This window comes from Podarcis liolepis (assembly GCF_965112155.1).
Source record: "Podarcis liolepis genome assembly, chromosome: 2".
Taxonomy (NCBI): domain Eukaryota; kingdom Metazoa; phylum Chordata; class Lepidosauria; order Squamata; family Lacertidae; genus Podarcis; species Podarcis liolepis.
The window spans coordinates 105,439,007-105,461,212 of NC_139555.1; the positions used below are offsets into that span (position 1 = coordinate 105,439,007).

Below are 22,206 nucleotides of genomic sequence, written 5' to 3' on the forward strand. Positions count from 1 at the left end.
GGCTTAGAGGAGATGCCAATAATTCAGAAAGCAAGCACATACATTTCCCTGTCAATTGAAAACAGGTGCTAACACCCTGCCCCACCCCCTGGCCGTGGCTGGTATCACCATCAAAAGCTATAATTTAATGTTCATTGTGAAGACTTGCTTGTGATACTTCAGTGACACGTCTGCAAGCTTAATAAGCTCACGTCTAGAAGCACCTCAAGTTCTGTAATACATAACCAAGTTATGTGTGCATTGCAACAGGACAAGTCTCGACCTGCCTTTTCAAGGTTGAATGGTATTGCATGTACACCCCAAGCACGGAAATGATCTATACATCAAAGATGCGTGCGCGTTTTTAAAGTAATTTTTATTATCGTATTCCAAACAGAAAAAACAAGAACATAAGGACTCATATAAAAGACACCCCCCAACGCATTCGACAAACACACAACAAAACAAAAAAAGTGTTCCCTCAACGTAATCCTTAAGTGACATGCTTGCTTTGTACTTATTTGAACAAGAGGCAGGCTGGTGACCAGAACAGCTTGATAGATTTGTAGTTATTTAACTGTATATTCCTTAATAGCTTACCGTTGGGCAGAATGCTGCCTCCATATTTCCCCTCATATATTCACAAGTTAAATTGCTAGAGAAACCCGCTTTTAAAAGGAAAGCAGAAAATGCAAAGAGTGGAGGGGGCCGGTTAGTTCTACAGCCCTGAAATGGCCTGCCGGTGAGCAGTTTAAGGTTTCCTGTTAGCCAATTCAGTTGCAGTAGGGCCGATATGACTGTCCTCCAGAGCACCTCTTTTGGGGTGATTGCAGCATCACATAAATTACACATGGCAAGACACAGCTCCAATATTGCACTGCCCCTCCTCTGGCGCCAACGCCACACAGCGGCCTCCTGACCTTTCCTGTGCCGTGACCGGCATTAACTTGCACCGCACTATCATTTCCACGGCAACCATTTCCAAAACCGCTGTGCAAGACGAGGCCTAGCCGGTGGAGCAGCTTCCAACTCGGCCGAGTTTGGCCGCTCTTTTTCGTGGCGTTGGGACTCAAAAGGCCCCGGACTTCCTTAGCAAGCAGAGCAGCCTCTCCTTTAGCTTAGGACACTGAGTTTGGACCTTCCTTTTCGCATCCGCAGAGCTAAAAAGGTAAAGGTAAAGGGACCCCTGACCATTAGGTCCAGTCGTGGCCGACTCTGGGGTTGCGGCGCTCATCTCGCTTTACTGGCCGAGGGAGCCGGCGTACAGCTTCCGGGTCATGAGGCCAGCATGACTAAGCCGCTTCTGGCGAACCAGATCAGTGCACGGAAACGCCATTTACCTTCCCACCGGAGCGGTACCTATTTATCTACTTGCACTTTGACGTGCTTTTGAACTGCTAGGTTGGCAGGAGCAGGGACCGAGCAACGGGAGCTCACCCCGTTGCGGGGATTCGAACCGCCGACCTTCTGATTGGCAAGCCCTAGGCTCAGGGGTTTAACCCACAGCGCCACCTGTGTCCCATCCGCAGACCTAGCAGGCTGCAAACACCTGGCTTCCCAGGTTCTGAAATGGAGGGAGAGCCCCACTTCAAAACCCCACACGTTCTCCACCGGGATGCGCGTCTCTCCTCAAGCGCAGCTCGGCCTGCGCAGTTTGGGATGAGGAGCGAAAGGGACCAGGGAGCTCGCAAACTTCTCCGTGGCTGACCTCCAAGGCTGATGCCTCTGGCTCCGCACGGCTTTCTTCCTCTCGGCCTTGAGCAGGCGGCACACCAGGGCCTTAGCGCTGGCGCGGAGCCATCTTGGGGTTGAGCTGGAAGGGCCCTGAAGCACCCTGACCAGACCTGGCAGTTCCTGAGGCAGGCGGTATCGAGGAAGGAAGTGCAAGGCCCGGGGGATGTTGCGCCGGCCGCACAGTTTGCTGAAGTAGGCGATGACCCAGTCGCCCTTTCCTCGCACGGCCCCGGGCGCCCCCTGCAGTTCGCCTTTCAAGCAGGCCATGGCCGCCCCAAACAGGTCGTGGGGCTCCGGTGCCTTCACGCCGCCGCGCCTGGAGGCCTTCCCTTGCCACAGCCCGTAGGCGCGGGCGCTGCCGACGCTCCACAGTAGCAGGACCTGGCCCTGCTCCCGGCTGACTTGTTCTCGCTGGGCATACACCCAGGGCAAGATGCCCAGCCGCCCCACGTGGGCCAGCTCCCAGAGGTCCAAGAGCACGGGGCAGCCCAGGGCCGAGCGCAGCAGCGCCGCAAAAGCACACACCAACTGCTTGTGCTCCTCCGAGTCAGGGGAATAGATCAGCAGGATGGGGCGAGAATGGCGCTTGCCCGGTGCGTCTGGGGAGAGAAGGGAGAAAGCGGAATCAGGAATGCTTCTCATAAGAAGGTGCTGACCCTTGACAGGGACTTCTGAGTGGTGGCTCCCCAGCTGTGGAATGCCCTCCCTAGTGAGGTGCAACCTCTCTCCGTCAACATTAATTTTTCAGGAGGAATTTGAAAGCGTTCTTGCGGTGGCTGAAGGATACTGCTCCTGGCCAACCTTCAAGATCATTGGATAGAAACAGGGTTTTAATTGATTTTAGAATATTTTAAGCAGAGGTTGGGTGGCCACCTGTCATGGATTGCTTTGGTTTTGATTCCTACACGCCAAATGGGGTTGGACTAGATGACCCTCGGGGCCCCTTCCAACTCTATGATTCTGTGATTCCATTTACGACTTTTTAGTTGAGTCACAATTGTTTTTAAAACGCTTTTGACTGCTTTGGAATGTTTTTACTTTATTCGTAAAGTTGTCTTATCTCTTTGCCACCACGGGCTCCTTGGGGAGGAAGGGTGTGGCATGAATCCAATATAATAATAATAATAATAATAATAATAATAATAATAATAATAATTTATTACACCCCACCCATCTGGCTGGGTTTCCCCAGCCACTCTGGGCGGCTTCCAACAGGAGATTAAAATTAAATTAAATCATAAATAATAAAGGTCTTAGGTTCCTCCTAAATGGAGCCTTGCCAACCAACGGATCGCCAAATGAGACTGGATGTAGCAGCACAAACCACCAGCGACTATGAAATATCCCTTCCCAGCAGATCATGGGAATGATAATGCCTGGTGTTTATTCTGTTTCCATCATCCTGCTTTAGCTGAGACAAGGGTCCTGCTCAGAATGCAGTCTGCTCCCAGTTGCACCATGAAATCATAATACAGTCTTATCTTGGGATAAATATGCTTCAGGATAAATATTTTCGGGTTGCTCTCCACGGCGACCCTGAAGTAACGGAGCGCATTACTTCCAGGTTTCGCCGCCCGCGCAGATGGTCAAAATGACGTCACGTGCATGTGCAGAAGCGGAAAACGGAGCCCGTTACTTCCAGGTTTTGCCACTCGTGCATGCGCAGATGGTCAAAATGACGTCACGTGCATGTGCAGAAGCGGAAAACGGAGCCCGTTACTTCCAGGTTTTGCCACTCGTGCATGCGCAGATGGTCAAAATGACGTCACGTGCATGTGCGGAAGCGGAAAACGGAGCCCGTTACTTCCAGGTTTTGCCACTCGTGCATGCGCAGATGGTCAAAATGACGTCACGTGCATGTGCAGAAGCGGAAAACGGAGCCCGTTACTTCCAGGTTTTGCCACTCATGCATGCGCAGATGGTCAAAATGACGTCACGTGCATGTGCAGAAGCGGAAAACGGAGCCCGTTACTTCCAGGTTTTGCCACTCACGCATGCGCAGATGGTCAAAATGACGTCACGTGCATGTGCAGAAGCGGAAAACGGAGCCCGTTACTTCCAGGTTTTGCCACTCACGCATGCGCAGATGGTCAAAATGACGTCACGTGCATGTGCGGAAGCGGCAAAACGGAGCCCGTTACTTCCAGGTTTTGCCACTCACGCATGCGCAGATGGTCAAAATGACGTCACGTGCATGTGCGGAAGCGGCAAAACGGAGCCCGTTACTTCCAGGTTTTGCCACTCACGCATGCGCAGATGGTCAAAATGACGTCACGTGCATGTGTGGAAGCAGCAAAACGGAGCCCGTTACTTCCAGGTTTCGCTGCTCGAGCATGCGCAGATGGTCAAAATGACTTCACGTGCATGTGCGGAAGCGGCAAAACGCAACCCGCGCACTCACAGACGCGTCTTACATTCGCTTCAGGATACGAACGGGGCTCTGGAACGGATCCCGTTCGCATTCAGAGGTACCACTGTACTTCAATGGAGAGCAAATGGAGGCTCTGGCAATGATAAGCTCCTGACTAGAGCAGAAGTGAAAATAAAAGCTGGATGCTGAGAATGAGCCATTAATAGAGAAGGCTTTTAACTGCATATTTGCTTTATGTTGGTACAGAAAAGAGCCTTCTCTGTGGTGGCACCTCCCCAATCGAGATTGGGCAAGCACCAATATTGGATGCTTCTGGCATGCTTTGAAAACATACCTCTTTGCCCAGGCATTCCTTGGCCATTAATGCCAGTTTTTAGCACCCTAATTACTGTAACTGATGTTAATATTTCACTCATATGTTTTTGAGGGTATTTTTTCGGACTTCTTGGTATACTGCCATTGCTTCTTGGTTGTAAACTGTTTGGGCACTCTGTGGAGTGAAAGGCAGTATAGAAATAATTGAAATGAATTAATAACTTTGTCCTGCCATATTTTTTCACATTGACCCTACACACATTTCCAGGCAAGGAAAAAAGTGACCTTCTGCATAAGAGTAGATGGACTAACATTTTTATACACAAATGCCACCACATGGTAAGAATTGTTTTTGTCATTCTCAACCAATCTTTTCTGAAAAACATTCAGGTTTCTCTTATGTTGCTTTATGAATCATTATGTATACTTACGGTGTTAAACAATAAGAATGACTATAATTTAGGGCAATTCCTAAATTTGCCCCTATCTCAGAGGGAGTTTTTGGACTACAACTCCCAGAAACCCCAGCAAGCATGGCCAATGTGTGGGTGGGAGTTGCAGTCCCACAAAAATATTTGCAGGCAACCTCTGCTCTATGTGATGAAATACAGAGGATGCTGCTGCTCTGACAACTATCTAACCGCACAGGACTGAATTACTAGAGTGTGTCGCCTTTCGGGAGTGGCCTGCGAGGCCATATAACACCAGTCTTGAAAGACCTACATTGGCTCCCAGTATGTTTCTGGGCACAGTTCAAAGTGTTGGTGCTGACCCTTAAAGCCCTAAACGGCCTCGGCCCAGTATACCTGAAGGAGTGTCTCCACCCCCATCGTTCAGCCCAGACACTGAGGTCCAGTGCCGAGGGCCTTGTGGAGGTTCCCTCACTGTGAGAAGTGAGGTGACAGGGAACCAGGCAGAGAGCCTTCCTGGTAGTGGTGCCCACCCTGTGGAAACGCCCTCCCATCAGATGTCAAGGAAATAAGTAACTATCTGACTTTCAGAAGACATCTGAAGGAGGCCTTGTTTAGGGAAGTTTTTAAGGACTAATCTTTTATCGTGTTTTAATACCTTGGTTTATAACCATAATCTGTTCCGGAGGTCCAGTTGTAAATCAAAACCAAGGTGTGCTTTCGCCAATGGGGCCTCCCCCCAAAAATGGGTTGTAATCCAAAAAAAGGGACACGCACTTCCGGGTTTGACGTGGTTGTAATCCAAAGCGGTTCCAAACCAAGATACCACTGTATTCTTTTGGGGAAACCCAGCCAGATGGGTGGGGTATAAATAAATAAATAAATCATCATCATTATTATTATTATTTCAAAGACATTTCCCGCCCTTTCACAAACACACAGTGACAGTTCTTCTCATCTCTCCTATGCTTCTTACCTCTATGAAGCCTGCGCAGAACACAGCGAATTAGCAGAACGGCTGCGACCAGCAGCAACACTAGTCCTAGACTCACTCCAAAGGCCAGCAGACCCCAGTGCCTGTGAGTCACTAGTAGGGGGGAAAAAAGAGGTGAGAAATTAACACAAATTAACAGCAACCTGCACTACCTTTCCATCTGCTCAGGGATCTGTGTACGTTGTTTCTCTTTCCATCCAAAACACTCATTCTCTTTCCATCCAAAACTCATTCTCTGAGTGTGGATATTCATGGAGCCAAAATTTGCACCATCCATTCATGCACAAGCGGGGGAGGTAACGCCAGTCTCGGGGGAAACCTCAAGGTATGCGGGAGCACTTTAAAATAAATACATAAATCTAGGGACTCTCCCTCTCTCTCTGTGTGTGTGTCAAAGAGAACCAAAACAGACCAATGAGGACTGAACATGCTCAGTGGCCACAAAATGATGAATGCCTCTTGCAGGGTCGGGGCAGAATGGAGTATTGTGGAAGATAGCAGGACTGACGGGAACCCCACATGAACCAACCCAGATCCCGCATTCATCATCAGAGGTCCTTCTTCGTGTTGTGCACTCTCCAAGACAGGTGTGGAGGGTGGCAACGTGAGAATGGGCCTTTTCAGTGGTGGCTCCGCACTTAGGGAATGCTCTCCCTAGGGAGGCACTGCCTGACACCATCACTGACTACATGTAGGCACCAGGCAACCCCTTTTTTTCTTTTCAACCAAGCTTTCTTTTTGGGTCCTTTTGCTTGGAGTGCCATAAATAATAACAGTATCAACCTGAATGGGAGCCCTCCCTACTGCAACCTTTTGTTGCAGGACCCACTTGCCCATCCTAAAATATAAAGTTTTGATGCCGTCTGTTATGTACTGAGTTGAATAGGATCCAAAAGGCAGCAGTCTGATTGGTCCTAGAACAATAGGATTCAGAATGCAACAGTCTGATTGGTCCTAGAACAATAGGGTCTAGAATGCAGCAGTCTGATTGGTCCACAGGAGCTACCCAATCCAGCTCCAGATGGAAGTGAATCCGCAACCTGATTGGCCTACAGGAGAATCCCGGAATTAGTCAATCACATGGGGTCCATTGTGTAAATAAAGTATATAAAGCAGACATTCTGGGGGAACTGCCATTCCTCCTCACCACTATGAGCTGAATAAAGAGCATGAAATCCACTCTCGACTCCGAGTATATTTCACCGTCCCTTCTCTCCATGGTATCTATGTGCTACTAATCCTCTTATGACTAACCCTACTAGGGAGCCTTAGCACTGCAGCAACACGCCTTGAGGACTCCGTCCTTCAATGGAGAGTCTTCATTGAGGACTCTCCTTCCTTGGAGGTTTTTAAGCAGAGGTTGGATGGTCATCTGTCATGGATGCTTCATTTGAGATTCCTGCATTGCAGGGGGTTGGACTAGATGACCCTTGGTGTCCCTTCCAACTCTTTGATTCTATGTTCTGATATTTTGCCCATTCGCTGGCTGACGAAACAGGTTCCCCATCCCTGCCTGCACCAAAGAACAAGTGGTACGTGCACTACAACCCGCCTCCGTGTACTACAAGATTTAGAACATCTAGGTCTGACTCAATGCTCTTTCCAAGAAGACTTTTCACTGTTCCACATTTAGCTGGGGCCATGGGCGTAGCCAAGGGAGGGGGTGCAGGCAGGGAGGGGCAGCTGCTCCCCCCCCCAATCAATAAAAGTACATAGCTAACTGAGGTTCTGCCCCTCCTAACAAAAATCATGGCTACGCCCATGGCTGGGACCCAGCAAAAACAAGCAGGCAACCTCACGCAAGGGATGACACATGCAGCCACTCCCCACAATGGGGCAAGGTGCTGTTCCTTAAATCCCTCCCACTCCCAACCCAACACAGGATGGCAACTTACCATCTGGGCACAGAAGCTGTTTGCCAGCGAAGCGCACATCAGAACGCCAGACCTGACAAACCAGAAGGAGAGAGAAGGCAGAACGCTTGAAACTGGTTTTAGTGACACAAGACCGCACTGTATACAAGTTGTACAAGTGACAATAAAGTATTTCAATTTCAATTCAGCAGCTCGCACGTTTTGCAGCTGTCAAGCGGGCGGCCAGTGGTGCAGGTCTCCAGAATCGAGCCCCACCTACTGCTGAAACTGTTCTCTACCAAGCAAGGTTCTACTCAAAGTCAACAAAAGAGGTTTAAAGACTGTCCCAAGGCAAATCTTTTAAAAATGTAGTATAAACACTAGCCTGCGAGTGCACCAATTGGAGATCAGCCTTTACCAAAGATGTCATGGGCTTTGAAGATGCTCGAACTCAGGAAGCAAGGGAGAAACGTGCTAAGAGGAAGGCATGGTTGGCAAACCCTCACCGTGATCAACTTCCACCTGTCCCCAATGTGGAAGGACGTGTGGATCCAGAATTGGCCCCCACAGTCACTTGCGGACTCACTGTTAAAACCGTGTTTATGGAAGACAATCTTACTCGGCTACAAGTGATCACCAAAGAAGAAGAAGACTCAAACTAGGCCCACTGGAGTTAATTAACTTAAGCTAATCACCGTATTTTTCGCTCTATAAGATGCACCAGACCATAAGACGCACCTAGTTTGTTTTCTAGTTTTCATAGGAGGAAAACAACAAAAAAAATATTCTGAATCTCAGAAGCCAGAACAGCAAGAGGGATCTCTGTGCAGTGAAAGCAGGGATCCCTCTTGCTGTTCTGGCTTCTGGGATAGCTGTGCAGCCTGTATTCGCTCCATAAGACGCACACACATTTCCCCTTACTTTTTAGGAGGGAAAAAGTGAGTCTTACAGAGCAAAAAATACGGTATGCCTGTTAACTCCAAGGTGACTCCTCTGGGCAGGACTAGTGGTGGATACAATACAATGTACAGTGGTACCTCTGGTTACGTACTTAATTCGTTCTGGAGGTCCGTTCTTAACCTGAAACTGTTCTTAACCCGAAGCACCACTTTAGCTAATGGGGCTTCCTGCTGCCGCGCCGCCGGAGCATGATTTCTGTTCTCATCCTGAAGCAAAGTTCTTAACCCAAGGTACTATTTTTGGGTTAGCGGAGTCTGTAACCTGAAGTGTCTGTAACCCAAGGTACCACTGCATATTCCAATACAGGGTGGGGTGGGGCTTAGGTTGGTCCTTACCAGCACACAGCTTGTCAATGCCCGCCAAGGAAGGATGAGGTCCAGGTCTCCCAGGCTTGATCTCTCCAGCTGCAAAACATAAGGGTGATGTAATGGGTATGGGGTTGCTCGTGCGTAAGTTGACGCCTCTCCAGGCTTTGTTGCCTTGCTAAACCTTTCAGTCTGGACAGCCCTTCACTTCGTGGCTGCCTCAGTCGCTAGCAGAATCCGTCAGTGGGCGTTTCTTAAATCTTTTCCAACATAAAAGTTGTTTGACACCCAGTCTCCTCCTACTCTCTCTGCGCGGAAGTCTTCTGCGCAGGGAGGGCCTGGGTAGCGGAGGACCCGTGCTCTCCCCGCTGGTGTCCGGTGAAGAGTCCTGGAGCCCTCTCGCCGATTCCCCCATCTGCCCCCCTTTATCCCTGGTGTTGCGCTGATTTGCTTCCCCAGCTGGTGAGCCGCCTCTCCCCCTGCTGGGCCCTTCTCCAGCATCATTTGAGAGCCTTCCCTCCACCTCTAGCTCCGATGTCAGTTCCCTGACAGGTGAGTAGGACATGAGGCCCAGTCCTCTGCCTCGCTCCAGAAAAAAAATGCAGCCCATTTACCGCACCTTCCCTCACCCACCGTAGAATTGTAGAATTGGAAGGCACCCCAAGGGTCCAACCTCCCTGCAATGCAGGAATCTCAGCTAAAGCATCCATGACAGATGGTCATCCAACCTCTGCTTAAAAACCTCCAAGGAAGGAGAGTCTATCACCTCCCGAGGGACTTCGTTCCACTGTCGAACAGCTTGTACTGTCAGAAAGATCTTCCTGATGTTTAGCCAGAATCTCCTTCCTTGTAACTTGAAGCCACTGGTTCGAGTCCTACCCTCCAGAGCAGGAGAAAACAAGCTTGCTCCATTTCCCATGTGACAGCCCTTCAGATATCTGAAGATGGCTATCGTATCTCCTCTTGGTGTTCTCTTTTCCTGGCTGAACATACCCAGCTCCTTCAGCTGTTCCTCACAAGTCTTGGTTTCCAGACCCTTGATCATCTTGGTTGCCTTCCTCTGCACACGTTCCAGCTTGCCAATATCCTTCTTAAATTGTGGTACCCAGAACTAGACACAGTACTCCAGGTGTGGTCTGACCAAGGCAGAATAGAGCAGTACTATTACTTCCCTTGATCTGGACACTATGCTTCTGTTGCCAGAGTGGTGCATGCTCTAGTTATCTCCCGCTTGGACTACTGCAATGCAGTCTACGTGGGGCTACCTTTGAAGGTGACTCGGAAACTGCAATTAATCCAGAATGCGGCAGTTAGAATGGTTACTAGGAGTGGCCACCGAAACCATATAACACCGGTCCTGAAAGATCTTCATTGGCTCCCGGTATGTTTCCAAGCACAATTCAAAGTGTTGGTGCTGACATTTAAAGCCCTAAACGGCCTCAGTCCAGTATACCTGAAGGAGCATCTCCACCCCCATCATCCAGCCGGAAACTGAGGTCCAGCACCGAGGGCCTTCTGGCAGTTCCCTCGCTGCAAGAAGTGAGGTTACAGGGAACCAGGCAGAGGGTCTTCTTGGTAGTGGTGCCTGCCCTGTGGAACGCCCTCCCACCAGATGTCAAAGAGAAAAATAACTACCAAACTTTTAGAAGACATCTGAAGGCAGCCCTGTTTAAGGGAAGTTTTTAATGTCTGGCACTGTATTGTTTTTAATATTTGGTTGGAAGCCACCCAGAGTGGCTGGAGAAACCCAGCCAGATGGACAGGGTATAAATATTATTATTATTATTAATGCAGGCTAGAGTAGGATTAGCTTTTTTTGCTGCTGCATCACAGTGTTGACTCATGTTTAGCTTGTGGTCCACTAAGACCCCCTAGATCCTTTTCACATGCACTACTGGCAAGCCAGGTGTCCCCCATTTTACATTTGTGCAGCTGGTTCTTCCTGCCTAAGTGCAGAACCTTACATTTGTCCCTTCTGAAATTAATTTTGTTGGTTTGGGCCAGTCCGGCTGGATCCCAACCCAAGTTAACCCTCCTCCTCTCCGGCTCCAAAAGTCACTTACATGGGTGATGGTATAGACAGGTGGCTGAGGCTCACACTGGTGCGGAGATTGCTTCTGACATAAGGCCGAGCTGAAGGATGCTGGTGCGCGAGAATGAAAATGCAAGTGGAGCTGCCACGGTTTGACACTCATAGATACATTCCAGGCAGTGTCTAGGAAGAAAGACCAGCAACAAGTTGTTCTAATGTCTCAGACCTTTTTAGGCATATGTTTGCACTTGAAACAAAAAATTAATTCTTACAAAATTTTGGGCGCATCTGATATGTGTGTGACGCTGAACCCGGAAGTGACCTGGAAACATCACAAAAACTGCACCGAAAAGGGCAGTACAGGGTGGAGGTGAAATGGGATGTTTCAAGGCTTTTCCAATGGTGTTTCGAATATATGCGATTTCACTTAAACGCACGGTGCCTTGGAACGTAAGCCCTGCGTTAGTTGGGAGTTGCCTGTATAGCAACATCATACACACATAAAATATATCCCAGAAGGTGGAGTTTAGGCAACGCATCCAAATCAACATGGGTCTTCAGAAAACTAAAGCAGGGGCAAAACCCTAGATAGGTATCCTGACATCTTGCGGTTAGTTCAGTGCTGCCTACAGCATAACTGTGAGTATTCTGTATTTCCACTACTTTGCCACGTGAGGGCGCAATTGCGTTTCAGTGTTAACAATGCAAACACAGCTCTTCCCGATTAAAGGAAACAAGTGACAAGACTGCTCAAAACTAAGCAGGAACATTTAACTTTAAAATCCACATAACAAGCCATTCTGTTTTCACAAAACAACGTTGGGGCAAGAATCTTCACGTTGCTTTAGACTGACTACAAACACCAGGGAAGTCTTTTGTTTCAACCGTTCATTGTTTATGGTCAACATGTTTTCTGCCAGTTAAGAAGACCGTGCATTTACGCCATGGGTAGCAAACTAAGGCCCGGGGGCCAGATCTGGCCCAATTGCCTTCTAAATCCAGCCCATGGACGGTCCGGGAATCAGCGTGTTTTTACATGAGTAGAATGTGTGCTTTTATTTAAAATGCATTTCTGGGTTATTTGTGGGGTATTTGTTCATTCTTTTTCTTTTCAATGTATAGTCTGGCCCCCCACAAGGTCTGAGGGACAGTAAACCGGTCGGGTGCTGAAAAAGGTTGCTGACCCCTGCTCTATCCTCTTCCTTAAAAAGGTAAAGGGACCCCTGACCCTTAGGTCCAGTCGCGGACGACTCTGGGGTTGCGGCGCTCATCTCGCTTTATTGGCCAAGGGAGCCGGTGTACAGCTTCTGGGTCATGTGGCCAGCATGACTAAGCCACTTCTGGCGAACCAGAGCAGCGCACAGAAACGCCATTTACCTTCCCGCCGGAGCGGTACCTATTTATTTACTTGCACTATGACCTGCTTTCGAACTGCTAGGTGGGCAGGAGCAGGGACCGAGCAACAGGAGCTCACCCCGTCGAAGGGATTTGAACCACCGACCTTCTGATCAGCAAGCCCTAGGCTCAGTGGTTTAACCCACAGTGCCACCCGCGTCCCATCCTCTTCCTTAGTGTTCCCTTTATAGGACTTAGCATGGCAGAGAATGGAAACAAAACCAGAATCAATTGGCTCTGCCTGTCATTTTCTCAGGCTCCATCTACTGTCGGCCCCCTTGCCTTCCGCCCTACCAGTCCCAAGGAGCACCAGCCTCCACTGACAGCTGAACAGCAATGAGATGACCTGCTTCTGAGTGCTGTCATGATGGGCAAGGAATGTACAGACACAGGCAGAGAAAACAGCTTTGGGTCCATGCTTGAAACCCTAATGAGCATGATCTCTGGTTCAGTGAGAAGGAATCACTTCCCTTGCCCCAATCACCACCTCCCCATCATCCTACGATACCAAACCAGCAGGTTTGAGCTGCAGACTCACCTGTCCGGAGTGGGCACTCAATGCGGCTGCTGTTTCTGTAGGAAAACTAGAAAAGACAGACAGCAAAGACGAAGGATCACTGGAAGAGCTGGGGCTGGTGAAACCAAACCAGCAACTCACACTCACAGAATGAAAGAACAGCAAAATCAGCAGGAGTCCTCAATTCTAGCCCCCTGCCTTCCTTCGGGAGGGGATGCAACAAATATCTTTAGCGGGAAAGAAATCCCACATCTCAATTCCTCCAGTGACGGACAGCCTTGAATGCAGTCATACCCTAGATCCCGAATGCCTTGCGAGTCAAACGTTTTGGCTCCTGAATGCTGAAAACCTAGAAGTGATTGTTCCGGTTTGTGAACGTTCTTTGGAACCTGAACATCCGACGCGGCTTCCAATTGGCTGTAGGAGCTTCCTGCAGCCAATCAGAAGCCGCGCCTTGGTTTCCAAACGTTTTGGGAGTCGAACGGACTTCCAGTACGGATTCCGTTCGACTTCCGAGGTACCACTGTAGAGGACCTGAACTGATCTCATCGGTCAAGCCAACTTAAAACTAAAACCATCAAGTATTTGTCCAAACCTGCTCTTATAAAAGACATGGGGAGCTGCTTTTTAACGAGTCTAACCATTCATCCATCTTGCTCACTACTGTCTACAATGGCTGGGAAATGGCCTTCCGGGATTTCAGACCCCTTCTAGCCCTACCTGGAGATGCTGGGGATCAAACCTACAAAGCAGCGGGTGCTGTACCGCTGAGCCACATCCCTGACCTCCAGCAGTGAAGATTCCGCGGCACTCCTGAAAGCAACCTGTCCCGGTGCACCAACACCCAGACAGTCAGCCAGTCGCTAGGACAGCATGGCTGTAGCTCAGCGGCAGACGCAGAAGGTCCTAGGTTCTCTCCTTGGCATCTGCAGACCAGGGTGAGAATATCCTCTGTCTGAAACCCTGGAGAGCCGCTACCAGTCAGTGCAGACAATGCGGAGGTAGAAGGACCTATGGCGTGATGACTCAGTGGAAGGCAACTTCCTATGTGCCTAAGTTCTTCCCAATGTCCTAACTGAATTCTTGTGCTTGCAGTTTTAAGCCCACGACTATGGCTTATCTGGAGCCCCTAAGACTGCAGACCTTGAGAGTCAGCCCCAGGTACACTGTAAACAACTAAAAACTTCAACAGGATTTGGATAACGTTTGTAATGTACTAAAAACTAAGGTAAAATTGGATTCTATAAGAAAAATAGGGGAAATAAGTGAAGCAGTGGGAAAAGATTGGAAATGGTAACCATGGAAGGGGGGTGTCAAAGGATTCAGGGAATCCTCAATGATGATGTTGTTGTTTATTGTTTGAATTTGAATTTGCAATGTAAAACTCAATTAAAAAAAAAGATTTATAAGAGAGCCAGCCCCATAGGACTCCGTGTAACTTCCTCCTGAGTCAACCTTCATAAGACTGCACTGCACATCACAGGGTCTGTTTTCCTTTGGACAAAAGCTTTATGCTTTCGAAGGCTTATCAAGTGCAACGCTTTTCATACTCTGCGACGTATGGAAAGAAGAAGAAGAGTTTGGATTTGATATCCCGCTTTATCACTACCCGAAGGAGTCTCAAAGCGGCTAACATTCTCCTTTCCCTTCCTCCCCCACAAGAAACACTCTGTGAGGTGAGTGGGGCTGAGAGACTTCAGAGAAGTGTGACTGGCCCAAGGTCACCCAGCAGCTGCATGTGGAGGAGCGGGGAATCGAACCCGGTTCACCAGATTACGAGACCACCGCTCTTAACCACTACACCACACTGGCTCTCACTGCTGGAAATACCCCAGCAGGGACTGAGAGCTCATCTGTACCTTGGGCTTGGGCTTTCTAGGCATGGGACAAGCCTAGATGAGCCTTGAGAGGACATCCCTTGGTTGAGGACCAGCTTATTCAGATCAGGGCACATCCTTCTGCAAGAAGTGAAGTTCACTTTTTTTAAAAGCACACAAACATCTACATCCCAATGCTATCTACAGGTGAAACTCTAAAAAAAAATAGAATATCGTGGAAAAGTTCCTTTATTTCAGTCATTCAACTTGAAAGGTGAAACTAATATATGAGATTGACTGATAACATGCAAAGCGAGATCTGCTTCTACTTCTCAGAGGTCCAATCTTACTCCATTTGCAAGGCTTGTTTTGCTGAATTCATTGAATATTCTCATTTTCTGAGATGGTTCATTTGGGGTTTTCATCAGCTGTACGCCATGATCATCACAATGGTAACAAAGGAGAATGTTAGCCGCTTTGAAACTCCTGAAGGCAAGTGAAAGGCGGGATATCAAATCCAAAGAAAGGCTTGACATATCTCGCTTGGCATGTCATGAGTCTATCTCATATATTAGTTTCACCTTTGAAGTTGAATGACTGGAATCAATGAACTTTTCCACGATATTCTAATTTTTTGAGTTTCACCTGTACTAAATCCTATAACGATAATGCAACTCCCAAGCTTTCCGTCGCTCTCCTGAGACTGTGCAGAGTCCAGACAGCTGCAAGTGGCAACAGTTTTGGGCAGAGAAGATCTGGCACTAGGACTTGCCAGTGTCCGGTGCGAGTAGCGACTGGGAAGCAGGCCTCACCTTGAAGCAGAGCCGCGGGTGAACATCCACCTCCTGAAGGATGTACTCCTAGAGAAAGAAAAAAACACGTGAGGATAATCTTGATTGTTTATTTGCAATATCCACCTATCGCTTAGCATGCAAGACCTCTAAGCAATAAGGCACAATAAGATCATTTCAAAAGCACTCCATTATTTTCTCTCCTATATCAGTTTCCACAACTCAACATGCCAAGGGTGAGGGAATCTGTGACTTTTCAGATATTGTTGGCATCCAACTCCCACCCACTCCAGCGAACAGGGCCAACAGATTGACGTTTGCTGCAATTCAGCATTGAAGGGAAGCGTTCTAAAGAATAATGTTTTATTATGTTTTTATGTATGTTGGAAGCTGCCCAGAGTAGATGGGGCAACCCGGTCAGATGGGCAGGGTACAAATAATAAAAATTATTATTCCTTGGAAAAAGAAGAAGAGGAGGAGGAGGAGGAGGAGGAGGAGGAAGAGTTTGGATTTGATCTCCCGCTTTATCACTACCCTAAGGAGTCTCAAAGCTGCTAACAATCTCCTTTCCCTTCCTCCCCCACAACAAACACTCTGTGAGGTGAGCAGCTGCATGTGGAGGAGTGGGGAAGCGAACCCGGTTCACCAGATTACGAGTCCGCCCCTCTTAACCACTACGCCACACTGGCTCCCAGCCCAAAAAAGCACAGGACGAGTGGGAAACTGCTTGGACCTGTGCTTTCAAGGCACAAAACAAGTGGACGTGTTGACAAGCCCTAACGCTTCCTCCAGTTCAGCCATCCTTTAAACACCCCAGTCTCCCCTCTTTTACTCTTTACAGTGGGCAAGGAGCACCAATACGTATTTACCCTTAATGAGGACATACTGCTAAGCCTGAACCACTTGCTTGTGCAAACAGGCTTGCCAGTCTTTGGTGGCTCAAAGGCATCAAGCAATGATTCAGTAGCTAAATATCTTTCCACGTGCCTCTACTGCTCCCTTTCCCTACCTGCTGCGGCAAAACCGAGCTCTACCACAAGCAGGCAGGGAAGGCAGGGATCAGTTCCGAACGAACGTCACCCTAAGAGCGTCATTGGATCCTTACCCGTTACCACCCAAGCAAGCTCCTAGTATGACCGCCCCACGCTTTCACCTGACGTAATCCTGTGACTGTGGAGTTGGGGATGTCTTGACAGGCCGCACCCGGAGTGGCGCTTTCTTTCCAGCACAGGGAAGCATTGGGATGAAGCAGGCAGCGGCCGCTCAGAGACATAGCCATTTCAGCCTTGCCGCTGTTGCTGTAGTCGCGAAACTCCACCGAGGACCACAGATCTGGACCATCTAGAAGAGAGGCAGCAGCGGGGGGTGTAAATATGATTAGACTGCTGAGTCTCCAATAGACACTGATACCTTATAACAGGGATGAGGAACCTGTGGCCCAGTGTATGCTGTTGGAACCAGGCAGAGGGCCGCCCTGTGGAATACCCTCCCATCAGATCTCAAGGAAATAAACAACTACCTGACTTTTAGAAGAAATCTGAAGGCAGCCATAGTTTAAGGAAGCTTTTAATGTTGGATGTTTTATTGTATTTTTAATATTTTGTTGGATGTGGCCCACAGTGGCTGGGGAAACCCAGCCAGATGGGTGGGGTATAAATAATAATAATAATAATAATAATAATAATAATAATAATAATAATTATCATCATCATCATCATCATTATTAAAGGTATATCATCATCATCATTATTAAAGGTATAGGTAAAGGGACCCCTGACCATTAGGTCCAGTCGTGACCGACTCTGGGGTTGCAGCGCTCATCTCGCTTTATTGGCCGAGGGAGCCGGCGTACAGCTTCCGGGTCATGTGGCCAGGATGACTAAGCCACTTCTGACAAACCAGAGCAGCTGTTTCCCTTCCCGCTGGAGCGGTACCTATTTATCTACTTGCACTTTGACGTGCTTTCAAACTGCTAGGTTGGCAGGAGCTGGGACCGAGCAACGGGAGCTCACCCCGTCGCAGGGATTCGAACCGCCAACCTTCTGATCGGCAAGTCCTAGGCTCTGTGGTTTAACCCACAGCGCCACCTGCGTCCCTGTTATTATTATTATTACTACTACTATTATTATTATTACCCAGAACTACCTAGTTCAAGTTATGCCCTTTAACCACTACATCACATTGGCTCTCTCTTTGTCTGCTGGACTCTTTATTGAATCAAGTAGGTAGTACCACCAAAAAAAACAAAACGGCGGGGGGGGGGGGGACACCAATACCACCTCATTTTTACACCCAAGTAAATGTATTAGTAATCTAATGGGCAGAGCTAGAGATCAATTTAGTTCTAATAGAAAAGGGGGCTGCATTCTTTCATTAGGGCTAACTAACCAGAGAAAAAGCAGTCTGCTCTGCTTCTGCACCTTTAACAACAGCTCAATGTGCAGAAAACAGCAGATCAGAGCCGTCTTTCCCATTGGTGTTAGTGGTTCGTTGCGCCAGGGCGCCGGCCTCTCAGGGGCGCCCCAGCGAGTGGGGGAGCTGCACCCCCTCCCTTGTTTGGGAGTTGCTGGGGGGGGGGGTTGCTGGAGGGATCTTTGCACCATGGCGCCGGATATGCTTCAGACTGCCCTGCAGCAGATGAACATTTCACGTCAAGAAGCTATGCATACTTGCTAACAGCTGCATACTAAGGTCTCTAGCAAATAAATTTGGCATACCTGTCCTCCACAGCAGACCTTACCTACCTAAAACAAACACTATTGCCATAATAGCCAAGCAGCCCTAGCAGCAACAGAGCTAGACAGCATTGGCAGAGCCCTGCTGTCATCAGACCCGGCCCTAGAATAAAGCAAGACTCACAGGCCTCTGGCTGATCCCAGAAAGGGCACACTTTTTTGCGCAAGCTGTCGTGGTGCTCATGATACGATGCCTAGAACAGAAGGGAGGAAAGTTAGGTCCAAGTTGGCTGTTTCCCAGCCTTGATTCCCTCTGCAGTCACCCAGACAGAGGGCTCCCACCCATGTGCTAAGAGGCACCCCCGAAAAAATGACAGGCAAGCCCATTCTGTCCTGGGGTGCTTCCAGATTGTGGGCTTGGGGTATGGGGCGCGGGAGGCTTAACACTGTAAATGGGTCGTTCACAAACAAGTCAAATCTGGATGAAATTGGTGGTGGCGGGGAACGATGGACTGGACTTTGATGCCAACAAACCTGCAAAAATTGCATGCATAAGGAGCAACCATCCCGCAATCAACACCCATCTGGAAACATTCTTGGATGTTCTGTCTCCTGTCCAGCCCTGGCCACATGGCCACTTTCTATAGATGGCCTGGAGTGGCTAGGAGGGGCTCTTAAAGGCACAGCCACCCACAAACCTAAGCAAAATCTGCTACAAGACTGAGCCACAGAAGTAAGCCTCAGCTCAGCTCAGGTTCCTCTCCTCCAGCCTTCCCCAACTTGGTGCCCTCCGGTTGTTTTGAACTGCAACAGCTGGTGGGAGTTAAAGTCCAAAGTAGTCAGAGGGAACCAGGTTGCAGAAGGCTATTTCAATCCTTCTTCCCCCTCCCCGTTCTGTTTGTGCATCTCCCCGCCCACCCACAAGAGAGACGGTATCTCTCTTTTCTCCCCCCACTTTTCTCCCACCCACTGGAATGGTGGGCCCCTCAACATGATGTGCACGCACCTCGATACATAAGCATGGGAGCAGGCGCTCATACGGCAGCAGAGCAGGGTGATGCTTGGAGACCAGAACCTGGGAAGAGGAGAACAGGGCCATAACATTGAGGCTCTGCAGCAGAATATAAGTTTGTAATCCTTCTTACTCAACCCACACATTCCCCTTTATATCCCTCCAGCCTGTTTGTCCTGCCTTTTCCTCCCCCACCCCCCATTATTTTATCGTTTTATTGTTTGTACAAGAAGCAACAGCCTCCTTGCTCTTCCTTCCTACTAAAGGTAAAGGTAAAGGGACCCCTGACCATTAGGTCCAGTCGTGACCGACTCTGGGGTTGCGGTGCTCCTCTCACTTTATTGGCCAAGGGAGCCAGCGTACAACTTCCGGGTCACGTGGCCAGCATGACTAAGCCGTTTCTGGCGAACCAGAGCACCGCACGGAAACGCCGTTTACCTTCCCGCCGGAGCGGTACCTATTTATCTACTTGCACTTTGACGTGCTTTCGAACTGCTAGGTTGGCAGGAGCTGGGACCGAGCAACGGGAGCTCACCCCGTTGCGGGGATTGAAACCGCCGAGCTTCTGATCAGCAAGTCCTAGGCTTTGTGGTTTAACCCACAGCGCCACCCGCATCCCATCCTTCCTACTAGATGGGTTCATTTCTTTCCTTTCCTCCCTTCTTTCTAAATTTATTTGGTTTTTCTGATTAAAATTTTACAGTCATATATCAAACATAGACCAAACATAAACACTAGATTCCAAGGAATCTCTTGGTCTTCCCTCCTTCCCTTTTTGGGTCCTATTGTTAATCATTTCCTCCGGCATCTTTTATGATGAGCCAAATCTTTTACATCTCCATCGTGTCCAAAATTCACCCTTAAGCTGCAAGTGATATTCCAATCCTACTAACGATTTTAACTGTCTACAATGGTCTTTAAGGTAAGTTATAATTTCCCCCCATTCCTTATTAAAATTTAGGTCTTCCTGATTTCGGCTTCTTCCAGTCACTTGAGCCATTTCAGCATAATACATTAACATGATCTGCCATTCTTCTCTAGTAGAGACTTTTATCTCCTTTTAGATGGGTCCATTTCTGTTCCTCCTCTGCATCCTTCCCCTCCAAGGTCTCACCTGCTGGTGGAAAGGCTGGCCCAGTTCCTCGCACTCCAGAGCCAGCTGGTGGCAGAGGCGTACTGTGATGTCAGGACCCTCGGTGACAGACACCTCAATAGCCCGTTCTGCTGGCACCCATCTGTGGTGGAACTCTGGAACTTCTGGGGAAGGAAAAGCAGGCTGTGGCAGAGAAAAGCCAATCTGGAGCAGGACATTTGGAACGCTGCTGTGGCAACTGATGAGGAGTTTTGGATTTGATACCCCGCTTTATCACTACCCAAAGGAGTCTCAAAGCGGCTAACGTTCTCCTTTCCCTTTCCCCCACAACAAACACTCTGTGAGGTGAGTGGGGCTGAGAGACTTCAGAGAAGGGTGACTGGCCCAAGGTCACCCAGCAGCTGCATGTGGAGGAGCGGGGAAGCGAACCCAGTTCACCAGATTACAAGTCTACCACTCTTAACCACTACACCACACTGGCTCTCCACACTCACCACACTGATGTGTTTCAAGGCTTCGTGTATGTGAGGTAACACATGGTGTTGGTGTGGAAACGTTGCAAAGCCACACAGGATTATCCTGCTATTACTGCATATTCTATTGGCTATCAGCCATTGTGTGTACTTTGATATAGGATTAAATTCTTGCATGTGCAAGTTACAGAAATATATTATGCTCGTCTAAGACCTTGGCCTCTCTCCCCTCTGCATTGGTCACAAGATAATTCTGGAATGCCAAGGAAGGCACTTTGAACACCATCTATGACCAGTGTTTCCTGAACACAATTTTCCCCCAGCACACAATTTGAAGATTTTCTGGGCACAGAATTCCAAACCCCTCAGCAATGGCAGTAGGCCGGGCCTCTGTGTATTCTAGCCATGTCTTACCTAATTGGTTGTTAGGGATTAAAAGGCTTTCGTTGATGCTCAGCACCCCGCCAGGAATGGTTTCCAGTGAAACAAGCACCCGGCGGCCACTCTCTGCTGGGAAACAGTCAAATAGTACCTGCCACTGGAGAAGGAAATGCCACAATGAGAATGGTGCCCACCCAGATCCCCTGCTTGTAAATCAGGCTGGAATCTTGGCCTGTCCCAAGCTGGAGTAACCCCCTAACTAGTGGCTGCAACGCTATTGCTCTGTAAGCGATTATCTGGTGAATCTCTTAAACAGCAGGAGTCCACAAAACGTACAAGCCAGACTTCACACACCACTGCATCATCACATCCAGTGCTTTTGGGGGGTATGAGGTGTCACCGCGCATATCTTGGCAATGGAGCGGCAGTTGTGAGTACAAAATGGCTGCCATGCACAGCAAAAAAAAAAAAGGAAAGGTGATGGTATTCCGTATCAGTCACTACCACCACAAAGAAAGCACTGCTCATGTCTATTCAAACCCCTGAACATGGAATCCAATGACTTGTGGAGGGTCTTGAACATACCAGCTTTCAATTTGTAAAAAAAAAAAAACCCCACATTTCTAGCCCTCATGAATTTAACCTTAAAAGGTTGAAGCAAATTTTGTTAATTCCCAAGTCTTCTCCATCTGTTAATTGTAGAAAGGAAGTACAGTAGTACCTTGGTTTACGAACTTAATAATGATAATATAATAATAAATTTTATTTATATCCCGCCCTCCCCAGCCGAAACAGGGCTCAGAGCGGCTAACAACAGTAAAATGATAAAACATTCTAAAATCATTTCATTATAAAATTAATTCAAATCAGGTTAATGGCAACCATTGGGTTGTTGGCAACCATTGGGAAGTTTGTTCTTACACCAAAGTGTTCTTAAACCAAGGCATGCTTTCCCATAGCAGCGGGGGACTCAATTTACAAAAGGAACACACTCAACAGGAAGCGGAACATGTTCTGCTTCCAAGGCAAAGTTCACAAACCAAAACACCTACTTCTGGGTTTGCAGCGTTTTTAATCCAAGTTGCTCGTAAGCTAAGCT

The 22,206-nt window shown here is 48.4% G+C and overlaps 1 protein-coding gene across 5 annotated transcripts in view; it reads right to left on the reverse strand.

Moving 5' to 3' along the window:
- Nucleotides 1-338: 338 nt before the first annotated feature.
- IL17RE (interleukin 17 receptor E) overlaps nucleotides 339-22,206 on the reverse strand; it is a 51,675-nt gene continuing 29,807 nt past the window's right edge. For 4 of the 5 annotated variants that reach the window (XM_083491825.1, XM_083491824.1, XM_083491827.1 and 1 more), the window contains 12 exons: nucleotides 21,141-21,264; nucleotides 20,275-20,417; nucleotides 19,155-19,223; nucleotides 18,333-18,402; nucleotides 16,627-16,814; nucleotides 15,495-15,542; nucleotides 12,887-12,932; nucleotides 10,985-11,136; nucleotides 8,952-9,020; nucleotides 7,699-7,750; nucleotides 5,786-5,896; nucleotides 339-2,312 (listed from right to left, as the gene is read on the reverse strand). In XM_083491825.1, the coding sequence (XP_083347951.1) occupies nucleotides 1,609-2,312; nucleotides 5,786-5,896; nucleotides 7,699-7,750; nucleotides 8,952-9,020; nucleotides 10,985-11,136; nucleotides 12,887-12,932; nucleotides 15,495-15,542; nucleotides 16,627-16,814; nucleotides 18,333-18,402; nucleotides 19,155-19,223; nucleotides 20,275-20,417; nucleotides 21,141-21,264 (1,776 nt within the window). In that variant the 3' untranslated portion in view covers nucleotides 339-1,608. The remainder of the gene's footprint in view (nucleotides 2,313-5,785; nucleotides 5,897-7,698; nucleotides 7,751-8,951; nucleotides 9,021-10,984; nucleotides 11,137-12,886; nucleotides 12,933-15,494; nucleotides 15,543-16,626; nucleotides 16,815-18,332; nucleotides 18,403-19,154; nucleotides 19,224-20,274; nucleotides 20,418-21,140; nucleotides 21,265-22,206) is intronic. The other variant, XR_014522953.1, reaches the window with a different exon arrangement.